Source organism: Rhodamnia argentea, chromosome 2, assembly GCF_020921035.1.
Source record: "Rhodamnia argentea isolate NSW1041297 chromosome 2, ASM2092103v1, whole genome shotgun sequence".
Classification (NCBI taxonomy): domain Eukaryota; kingdom Viridiplantae; phylum Streptophyta; class Magnoliopsida; order Myrtales; family Myrtaceae; genus Rhodamnia; species Rhodamnia argentea.
The window spans coordinates 27,864,654-27,876,012 of record NC_063151.1 but is presented as its reverse complement, the minus strand read 5'-3'; the positions used below and the strand labels follow the sequence as shown (position 1 = coordinate 27,876,012).

Below are 11,359 nucleotides of genomic sequence, written 5' to 3'. Positions count from 1 at the left end.
ATTTTTCTGAATTCTCTAATATTTTTTTTTTTCCTCTTTCCTTCCTTTTTTTTCCCCAACTGTGGATCATCGAACCTGCCTTCTGTCTTTACTATGAACTTCGAGGAATAATCTTGAATAACATTTGTTCTGTGTCATCTATTTTTGTCTACGAGTCTTCTCAAATTTTTTGGCGATTCAAAAGTTTTCAACCAATGTGTTACGACCTTTTGTTAAACATGGCATTCTGTCTTAAAGTACTCAGAAAAACGTAGAAAAAAAAAAAAACTGTCTTAACAGTAAACTCGATCCCATACACTCATGCTTGAGCTTAATGAGTTTAGTGGTAATACCAACTTCCATTTTGATCGTTTTCGCATCTTTTAAGCGGTCCAGTTGCGATCACCTTTGCGAGCTAAAGTTTTAATTTTTGTTGCTCGCAGAAATTCAAAACCTCCTGAAAGCCACATTATTTCTTTTCCGAAATGATCGTGATCATCTCCATTTGGCCATAACATGATATATTAGTTCAACAGTATGAACGACATACACTATGCTTATTTCATCTTAAGACAGCTTTAAAGAACAATGGATTATGCCCGCAACACACTAGTTCGCTTGATGTCTAAGAAATGAAGTATCTATACTCCAACCTCCATTGCAAACCTTGGATTACACTTGGAAACAGAAATGGTACATATAAGTTCCATTCCATTTATTCTATTTATACATTTATTTATTGGAGCGGCTCGATACAGACGTATCCCTTAGTGACCCACTCCTGGACTGGGAACCGATTCCTTGAGCAGACGGACCCTTCCGACACTAGCATCATAACCTCGACGACCATCGGTAAAACCCTTTGAAAGGGCACTCGAAACCGGACTCTCCACTGAAGAAGGGAGTTGTCCATCGTCCTCTATGCCCATCTGCGGTAGCTTTCTAGCTTCAAAACATGGAGAGTTGCAGATGACACCGAACACGACAGTTATCATCAGGAAAACAAAGAGGTATCGAGCCATGTGCGTGAAGAGATAAGCTCTTGGGACAGATAGGTGCGAGTGTTGGGGCTGGATCTAGTGAGTCAGGCAGTGTTGTTTCTTTCATGGAGGCAAGACTGAGGCTGTTTATATAGAGTCGATGGAATGCAGATCAAATGGTGGCGTGAGGGTCAAGTCATTTCTCTCACTCAAGAAGTCAACTGTTTCGAATTTGTTGAACGGAAGTGGTTTTCATTTGGATTCACCATGCGTGCAAGTGTTCGGCACGAAATCGCCTCGTGGTAGTCGAGTTAGGTAAGAGATGTAATCCGGGAGCCGTCGTATTGTTTTTCTTCAAGCGAATCTAATGGACGGCGCACCTCTTCTTCATTTCAACAGTTCAATTGGGTGAACATCCACAGATGATTCTTTTGCTGGATTTGCTTTTCATTTCCCATTCTTAAGGCCAAGTTTGGCAACGCGAGCCTTTAACTAAGTGGGATATCGAAGTGATCAAATGAAATAAGTGATTAGATCCCACGTCAGTTTCTATCTTTTCGACCCTCGTGGTTGGTGCTTGTAACTGAGCATGATACTGAAGCGATTAAAGAAACAAGTGAACCGAGTCCGTTGTCATTCTCTATTCTTTCAACCCTAGGGTTGGCGTAGTTGGTTATAACATCACAAGATTTTCAACTCAGAAAGTGAAAGTTACCTATTCAAATCTCTCCATCTACGTGCAATGCAAACTACTCTGAATCGAAGCAACCAGCATGCATGAATAACGAACTTGGATTTAGTCGGTTCAAGAAATCATTGGATAAACTAAAATATGCAGCTCACGTACTCGACAGAGCTAAAAGACTATGATGTCGATATGAAGATCTATTAGTCTAAAGAGAACGAGAGACGAAAAATCTTCCCCACCCTCGTGGATTCAGTGCATTGGCCGAGGAAGTAAACATGCGAGATTCTTCCTCGTCCGGAGTTCAATGCCTCACGGTACAATGATAATTACAGCTCTTCACGACTTCTACCTTGAGCAGTCCTCGCACGGATGCAACTTTTCTGAATTTTAGAACGAGGGTGGAACCCACCGCAAGATAAAACACAAATGCCCTCCTTTTATCTGCAAAGTGATTGATTCGTATTCGATGCAATACTATTCGTGTATCGCTACAAAGTTATATTCGAGATTAAGGTTCTGATAATCCATTGATATTCGTGGCTTTCTATTGTGATAGCTTCCTTGGTAAAGCACGGTCAGATTGAGCACATAGTCTTAAAGGTTTACCAGGTGAAGAAATGACTCAGATGAATACCAGGCTATTAACAAGGTAGAGCTTGACAAGCTATTAGATATAAAGGCTGTGTACTACTGCTTAAAATGATGATCACTAAGATCAAATCAGACTTACAGTATCTCCAATAAAAAACAGTCACATTTCCTTCTTCAACTGAGATGATCTCAATGTTTTTCTGCATTGAGTCTTCATAAGCCATTAGATAACCAGTAAAGCACCTTCATTGGAACCAGCTGAGTGTCATACTTCATCATCAGGTTAGACCAGCAATAGATCTAGTTAGTCTGCTTGCGCTTCTGCAATTGTGGCCTTCTGAGAGCTCCCAAGGTAGGACTCATCAATCTACTGCATCTCATTTGATGTAGATTTCATGTATGCTGGTGATCTGGCGAGCAAAGCACTCGAATACGAAACATTTGGGATCCGGTCTCCGGTAAACAACTCCTGGTTCTATTGCACTTGCCGCGGCATCGACATTGTAGTCAGCATATTTCATCTCGTCACTCAACAACCCTAGGAAGCTCTGGATGGACTTCACAGTAAGGCAAAGTACAGCAACGAAATGGTGAGAACTCAGGCCAGAGAGGTGAAGAGACTATCCAGGACATATAATGGGCCGCTCGGATTTAACCTCTTTTCTGTCAATCTGTTTTAGTTGTTTAACTTGTCCAGGTTCTGTATAAGAGATGCAATTTCAGAGTCATTGAGTTTCTGCTGAAATTCCATCTTTTTGCCCATTTCTTCGTACGCCTTCAAAAGAGACTTCTGCTTCTGGATTTCAGCCAGACGCGCTGTGGTTTTCGGCGAATATCAAATTGTCTCTTCGCAAAAATTGCTTCAAATCAGACAACTTCATCAACTCGAAGCAATCATTTGATCGGCAGACTGAATCCCATCAGCATAATAAGGGGACTGAGCAAACTGTAACTAGTTGGTGAATATCAAATTTTGCGTAGTAGAGGACTCATTGCTCTGTATCATTTGAGAACCTATCGGCACTATCACTTGTATGAAAAGCAACTCTTCCAGAACCACGATTGTCCGAGGCCCACCATTAGTCAGGTAATGCTAAGTGACCAAACCACAAAGCAAAATATCAGGGAGCAACTTATGGAAGGGCAGGCCATAAACCTTAAGCAGTTCCTAATTAGAAGCATCTGGTGATGCAAGGTGAATACCGCTGACTTAATCGGGTGAGTTAAGAGGTTTTGCGCATAATGTGATAGAAGAATTAATTGCAATATTTCCAGATTATGGAGTTATTAGATGATCTACAAGCTTGACACTGGAAAACTCATTATTCTTACAAGCAAGCGAAATCATTCTTGTCCAATAATCAGCCTTAACAGCCTTTCCTTTCCTAAGACTATTCGAAACTGTTAGCAACAATTCATGATTCCCTTCCTGGCATAAAAGATCCACCAATTTATAAATACTTGCATCATGAGGGGTGTATCCTTTAAATACCATTTCATCCAACAAAAATGCTGCTTCCTTAAGTTGCATCTTCTCGCACAGACCACTGAAGAGTATCCGATGGGACACGACATCCGGAGTGCACCCACGTCTCGGCATGTCCTCAAATAGATCAGCTGCTTCATCCAGTTTCCCCTCCTTGCGTAATTCGCCCATGATCACATTATAGCTCGTTACATCAGGTTTGCACCCATTCTCTGCCATCGCATGCAGAAGTCTGTAAGCTTTATCAAAGTCCTTCTTCTTACAGGACCCACTGATTAGCACATTATACGTCACGGTGTCCGGCTTACACCCATTTTCTCGCATCTCCTCCAAAAGTTTAGAAACTTCACCCGTCATCCCAACTTCAAAAAGAGCATGAATCAAGGTCGAATATATTGCAGCATCTACCTTGATTCTCTCTCTCAGCATCTCCTCTTTAAGCCCAAACGCCATGTTCACATCACCAACCTTGCAAGTCCCCTTGATCAAGGACGCATAGAGACGTGCATCAGGCCGAATCCCATGGACTCTAACCATATCATCTTTCAACTTAAAAGCCTCCTCTAACATAGAATTCAAACACAACCCGTTAATCAACGTGAGGAAAGTCACCTCGTCGGGTCGGATCCCCCTCTGGGGCATTTCGTCAAGCACCTCCCGCGCATCCTCCAACCTCCCACTCCCGCAGAGAGCTTTGATCAAAATATTACAAGTGCACGCATCTGGGCTCGCGGAATCCCTAAACTCGTTCAAAACCTCATCCATCCTGTCATATTCCCGGCACTTCAAGAGCGCGTGCAACACGGAATTCAAAGACTTCACACTCCTGCGGCACCGAAAAGTGGGGATGGAGCGGTAAGTCCGCAGAGCGCGATCGAAGAGTCGCACGCGCGCATAAAAGGAGATGACTTGGCAGAAGAGGGCCTCGGGGACGGAGAAGCGGGTCTCTCGCCCGAGCTGGGCGAGGACCTGCTCCATTTCGTCGAACATCTTGGCGCGTCCGAGTTTCGTGACGATGAGGTCGTAGGAGAGGAGCGAGTAGCGAAAGGGCTTGGTTTCGGGGCTCGGGTTGAGGGATTTGAAGAGCTGGAGAGCGAGGGAAGGGTCCTTCTCGCTGCGCAACAGGGAAGAGAGCCTGAAGGGAGATACGCGCTTCGCGCTCCGACCAAGCATTGCCATGCGAACTTTGAGAGCGAGTTCGTGTTCACCTGCTCTTCGCGAAAAGCATCAGAGCAGGAAATGGGTTAGCGTGGTGTCTGACCGGTGGAGCGACAACCATGCCCAAGCACAGGTCAATGGCCCATCGCGCCGGCGAGAGGAGGAGCTCAGTCGCAAGATTCTCACTCTCCGCCCGTTCAGCGTAGGGATCATCTATGGACCGGCCGGTTCATTTTTATTCGGTGCTAATTTTATGAACATGTATTATTATAAATTAGACATTCCGATTATTTCTTTAATCCTTGCCCCTGGGTCTGGTTTTGTTCCAAAGTCGAGGTCTGACATAAAATTCTTAGTTTCAAGAATATCTTAAAATTTTTTTAAAAATGGTTTTGCAGTGTTGTAATTGTCCATTTACTCGAGTTAAATACTTTCAAATTCAATTATTGAAAATGATAGATTTGGATTGAAATGGCCTACCAAATGAACTTAACGTGGGTTAAGCTCATTTGCACTTAGAAGTGCAATCAATGCATGGAGATATTTCTGAACGGCCAGATGAGATGAGATGCATTTGTTTTTTTCACTCATATGTTTGTCGAATTTTGCATTATCTATTGAAATTCATTTCTCATCATACCCTTTTATATTTATGCATCTTGCAATCACGATAATTCGTCCAAAGCCGTTCCTCCAATGAAAAATCGAATTATGCGTAGGGTGGGCAAAATATATCGATACCGACAAATCATCCATTCAATTTACCGGCATAATTAAACAAATGAAATTATGTCGATAAGACTTAAACGAATAAGGTTAAATTCTTGGACAAAACATCACGGTATAAATCGTAAAGATTGACGGGGATTTTGGTGTCATAAACTTACGACTTTTATAGTGTCAAAATCATAACGACACATTATTTATACAGAACATCTACCTTTTTTTTTTTTTCAAAATGTAGAAGTCCTAACGTATAAAGCCGTATATAAGCTTTATTGTTATTATTATTTTGATTATGAGAATATTGAAGGAGAAGTGAGATTTAAGAGTGTGTTTCGCTTTTGTCAATGAAGTCGAACCAAGCAAATCATGATCATTCGTGGGTCCACCACCTTAATAAAAATGTACGGATGAGATTGAAGCAGATGAGAAGGCGCACAAACTAATCTCTCTCTCTCTCCTCATGCGTTTTCTCTGAAACTATCATTTTGTGGCGCTTTCTTAATTCGAAAATGCGCCTCATTCCCACTTGCCTTCTTCACCCAGCGAAAAAGTTCACTCCTTTCGCTTGCAGATCTCGCACTCCTCACTCACTCACTAACTCTCTCTCTCTCTCTCTAGAGAAAGAAATTAAAGAAACAAGCCGAGCAGAGAGCAATGGCGGGTTACAGAGCCGAAGACGACTACGACTACCTGTACAAGGTGGTGTTGATTGGAGACTCTGGGGTGGGCAAGTCCAACCTGCTCTCCCGCTTCACCAAGAACGAGTTCAACCTCGAGTCCAAGTCCACCATTGGCGTCGAGTTCGCCACGCGTACTCTCAACGTCGACGGCAAGGTCATCAAAGCTCAGATTTGGGACACTGCTGGTCAAGAAAGGTCACCCTTTTTTCAAATTTCATTCCTCTTTTCCTTTTTTTTTTTTTGTTTGTGTGGGGGGGGGGGGGGGGGGAATTCTTGGCCTCTTTAGCTCTGTTCTGTCTCGGATTTGGATTTCTGTAAATTTTCTTGCGAGTGCTATGTTACGGTTAGATTTCCACGCTGCGCCTGTTTTTAAAGAGTATTGTCGATGCGTCTTGGCAAAACCCTGTTGAGGTTACGTTTTTGCGGGGGACATAAGTTTTAGGCTTTGTTCTTCTTCTTCTTCTTCTTCTTCTTCTTCAGGGTTTCGCGAAACTCTAGATGATGACTACTGGCTTCATTTGCTTGCTCCTTTCTATCCTTACTTTTTCTTCTTCTTTTTGGGAATTACATGGAAGCCTTTCAGGGTCGTCAAGGCTCCATTCTGTGGGTTCTCTATACTGATTCTTGCGTTTTACTTCTGCTTTGCATATGCTTGTGAAGTGGGAATGCATCGTTCTTGATTCTCTGTATGGGTTTTTTTGTTTTGAAAAAATTACTCTATGACCGTGTACTGAGGACATATATGTGAAAGTTCATTCGGTTCAAGGACATACCAGGTAAAGGTAAATTCAGATAACTTATCCTAAAATGGCTAGTTGGGACCGCAGATTCTAAATGCACTTGTAAGCCTCTTAAATATTTTGGAGAAAGAGTTCACTTTCTCCTAAACTTTGCTGGCTGCTGATCATTTACATCGTTATTAGTGCTATAATTTTCTTTCCTCAACAGTTCATTCATTGCATTGCGATGAATGGGTAATGTTTGCTCAAGCTCATTTTTTCTCTGCCCTGCTGTGAAGTTCATAGCTGCCTGGAAGCAATTGTTTCTCAACTCATTGTGATTTAGTTCAAATATCTGATGTATGCTAGATGACGTCGTGGGAAGCATGTTGAGAAATGCTGTAGATAGCATGTTTGGTACTATTGCTGGCTCATATGAGCATCTGCAGCTTTTTCAGATAAACGTGCATTATCTAGTGGCCATGCTTGCTCCTACTAGAAGAAATCAAAGTTTCGCAGAGCTTAAGACATCAATGTACTTCATGAACTAACTATATTGTTATTATTATCAGCTACTACTGTAACCTAAAGTTACCAAACTGAGTCACCTCAAGTGAGGTGATGATACAATAATGTGCTTTTTTGGATGTTGGTACAGTCCCCCTATTCTGTGAGGTTCTAGGAGTTCTATGATACTCTATTTAAAGTTTATTTCTTAATGCGGCCGGCAAATTGTTTCATTATGGCAAAGACCAGAAGAATGTATAGTTGTCTTCACTGTCATCCTTTGTGAGACCTCTTCACGTGGATCTCATTAGTAGGTACCTCAAGCTAAAGAAGGGAAAAGATGACGATGATTTCTCATGTAAACGTTGCTGCTCCATTGGAATGAATCTTAAGATGGCTGGTGTACTAATAAATATGTTTCAAGATCTTCTGATCTCGTCTATCTTTATATTAGACAATTGTTAGTCATCACTTACATGAGATATAACATTACACCATATGTTTGGGCAAAAAGTTTGCTTTGTTGCAATTTCTTTTATGTGCTCCCCTTTTTCTGGAAGTTCTGGTGATGTTTTTATACACATTAGGAAATTTGACATTGCAGGTACCGTGCCATCACTAGTGCTTACTATCGTGGAGCTGTAGGTGCACTCCTTGTGTATGATGTCACTCGCCATGCAACATTTGAAAATGTAGATAGATGGCTGAAGGAGTTAAGGAACCACACAGATCCAAGCATTGTGGTGATGCTTGTTGGGAACAAATCCGACCTTCGCCATCTTATAGCAGTAACAACAGAAGATGGGAAATCCTATGCTGAGAGGGAATCGCTGTACTTCATGGAAACCTCTGCATTAGAGGCAACAAATGTAGAGAATGCCTTTGCAGAAGTTCTAACGCAGATCTATCGTACCACTAGTAAGAAGACAGTGGAAGGAGATGATGGATCTGGTGCTGCATTCCCTTCTGAAGGAGAAAAGATAAATATCAAGGATGATGTCTCTGCCTTGAAGAAAGTTGGCTGTTGCTCGGCTTAAGGTTGGAGGTGATTGTTGCTTGCATAGATGATACTTTGATTTCGGTTGTATAACATTTTTCATGCCCAAAAGCTGCAGAAAAGTTAGCTAGAAGAAACTTATGAGACGCTGAAGTTGCGCAGCAAAAGCTTAGGACATCATGTCTTTGGCATGGTGGTAGGGTAGCTGCATAAGTTAGTAATTTCTCTGTTCTGATTCATGCAAAGCCATTATTTGGGGAGTTTCCATCTTTCTGAGAAAGATTTGTTGCTTGATATATGTACTCTTTCATACTATTATTACAGTAATGGTAGCCATGAGACTGCATCTCCAGGTTTCCAATGAAACTTTTGGATTTCTTTCACCATACTGACACACAGCTCACTGCAACGATGCCCAGACAGTGATGAGCTTATTTTCTGGTTCAGCCATTGTATTAGGTATACTACACAAAGATAGGACTGCTGAGGCAGGAGCTTATTTTCTTGTTGAGAAGGGACATCCATTTTTAGCGGCTTTTAATGTCTCCGCGGGTTCCTCTTCTCTTTCATGGGCATCAGGGTTAGAGATTGGCTTGCCCTTCAGGAGGCCCCCAAAGAGTTCTGCTGGATCATAGTAAATTTGAACAACTTCGGCCCTCATAGATTCATCAACCTGCGAATAATTTCACTTGTTACTGGAAACGAAATCGTGAGATTAAATAGTTTTTTTAGTTTTCTCCGTTGCTCTGTTTCTAGAATGCTAAACAGGAATGGACAGTGGACTCATAATTCCGATGGCATAGAACTCGACCATCTCTCCAGTGGGAGCATGCTCTTTGAAAGGACCCTCAAAATAACCCCAGTGCCTGAACTTGTAGGCAATCACCTTAGGAGGTCCGGAGTAAACGGTAATCACTTCCCATGCAAATCCCCTTGGGAACGCTAGTCTGAACGCCTCATGGGACGATTCGAAACTCTCTTTATCTGCTTTGTAATATTGAAATTCCTCCGGTCGTGATTTCTACAGAAGGGCATTGTAGCTACCTAGCCTGAGTGTCTCTTCTCCCGACAATCCCTCTCTGCCTGCTCTATTGCGAGAATCGAATCTGAATCGTCCGACAAATGTTACCAAATATCCTGCTGCAATAGAAGAGAAAAAAAAAAAAATGAAGTCATGGATTTTGGCTTGACGTTTCTTTGCCCCTCTTACCATTCATGAAGAGCTTGAACTTTTCTGGGTTGATGGTCTTGAAGTCTTGCAGCCTGGTCTTGTGAGACATCTCCATTTCCCATGACTTCACTGCATTTTGAACAGCTTCTTCTATTGATCCCTGCGGCCATTCCTGCAAATAATATCACGAACTGTTTACCATCACACGAGAGAGAGAGAGAGAGAGAGAGAGAGAGAGAGAGAGAGAGAGTGTGTGTGTGTTATTCTTAAACAAAACCTTGGTCCGTCCTTCCTCGAAGAGCTTGTTAACAGCATAAAAAACGGGAGGTCCCCTGTGTCTCCACCGAGTATTTCCTGTCTCTTGATTCAAAATCGGTCGAACACTTGCCGGCCGTGACTTTTACATCCTCCACCTGCTTAGCTAAACTCTCGACCTCTTCACTAGCCATAGCTCTTGAAATTGATGCCGGTATACAGACTCGACTTTGAGTAGAAGACGGAGCATGAGCAATGGAATGCTTTCTCTGCAATGCCCGATGCCATGAGTAGCTAAGAAGAGGGGAAAAGAAAACCCAAGATGAAGAGCGATGGCCGAGTCTGTCCAGCGCCGTTCATGCCAAAAGTTCTGCGAGTGATGATTTCAGACGGGGCTCGTCTTCTTCATCCAAGAAGTCGCCACACGAGCAAATACGATGCATGCAAAGACGAGCCGGGGAGGGAGATAAGTCAAGTGGCGTTCACGGGTCTTGCTTTGCTGGAGTTAAGAACAAAGTCGACCCTATCAAACTTTACCATCATTGAATTGTAAAATATACCAGAGAAGAAGATAATTTTCAATTTAGAAACCAGGCGATATGAATTTCTAACATAGAAGTTGGTCTCATCCCTCTAATGCCTTTATTTACTTCGTTTAATATGATCTATGTTCTTGTGATACATGTTCAATTAGTCATGAGCTGTATAATGTTCGATATTGTTGGGAAAATTATCAAAAAAGTTATAGACCTATTACAATTATACCAATTCAGCCATAAACTTTTTTCTTTTGCTTATTCAATCCTAAATTTTTTTTTTATTTTTTTCCTTTTTTTTTCTTCCCTATCCATATTCTTCCCTTGGCTAACCACCGGCCAGAGGTGACGGTCGGCGAGGTCCACGTCGCTCTCGCCAAGGCGGTCGAGACCTTGCCTAGTGACGGTGAGGTCAAGCCTCACCATGGCTAGGCAAGGCTCGATCTCACCCGGCCACGACGAGGTCGAGTCTCGCTCGGCCCTTGGCGAGGTGGACTTCGTGTCCATTGCCGGGACATCGGTAATTTTGGAAGCCGCTCGTGGTGGGCATTGTCAAGAGAAAATTAGCATTGCAGAGTTTAGAAAGCCGCTCGTTGGCCAGAGGTAGAAGATGAAGAGCAAAAAAAAAAAAAAAACAAAATAAAAAAAAAAAATAAAAACTTAAAAAATATTAAAAATATTAGGTCTCCCAACGGCCGGCATCCACGTCATTGCCAGCTGGTCAAATTTAATCGGATAGAATGAATTGACACAATTGCAAAAGGTTTAACATTGAATCGACAAAAGAAAAAAGTTTATAGTTGAATTGACACAATTGCAATATGTTTATGACTTTTTTGATAATTTTTCTCAAAATTTTCCTTCCATTCATACAATCCGGTGACTA

General features: G+C 42.1%; 2 protein-coding genes and 1 pseudogene across 3 annotated transcripts; 1 reads left to right on the top strand and 2 right to left on the bottom strand.

Annotated features, from left to right (window-relative positions):
- Nucleotides 1-3,483: 3,483 nt before the first annotated feature.
- Nucleotides 3,484-5,202, bottom strand: LOC115754795 (putative pentatricopeptide repeat-containing protein At1g53330). Of its 2 annotated transcripts, XM_048274077.1 has the most exons (2): nt 4,337-5,202; nt 3,484-4,192 (listed from the first exon to the last, which is right to left on the bottom strand). In XM_048274077.1, the coding sequence occupies exons 1-2, from the start codon at nt 4,901-4,903 to the stop codon at nt 3,515-3,517; spliced, it is 1,245 nt and encodes a 414-aa protein (XP_048130034.1). In that variant the 5' UTR covers nt 4,904-5,202; the 3' UTR covers nt 3,484-3,514. The 2 variants fall into 2 exon arrangements, with proteins under 2 accessions (XP_048130034.1, XP_030549830.2); XM_030693970.2 differs by having other exon boundaries at nt 3,484-5,201.
- Nucleotides 5,203-6,071: 869 nt separating this feature from the next.
- LOC115728513 (ras-related protein RABA1b) lies at nt 6,072-9,041 on the top strand. Its single transcript, XM_048274080.1, has 3 exons — nt 6,072-6,483; nt 8,119-8,559; nt 8,865-9,041. The coding sequence occupies exons 1-2, from the start codon at nt 6,263-6,265 to the stop codon at nt 8,549-8,551; spliced, it is 654 nt and encodes a 217-aa protein (XP_048130037.1). The 5' UTR covers nt 6,072-6,262; the 3' UTR covers nt 8,552-8,559; nt 8,865-9,041.
- Nucleotides 9,008-10,980, bottom strand: LOC115728521 (annotated as a pseudogene).
- Between the last annotated feature and the right edge of the window lie 379 nt (nt 10,981-11,359).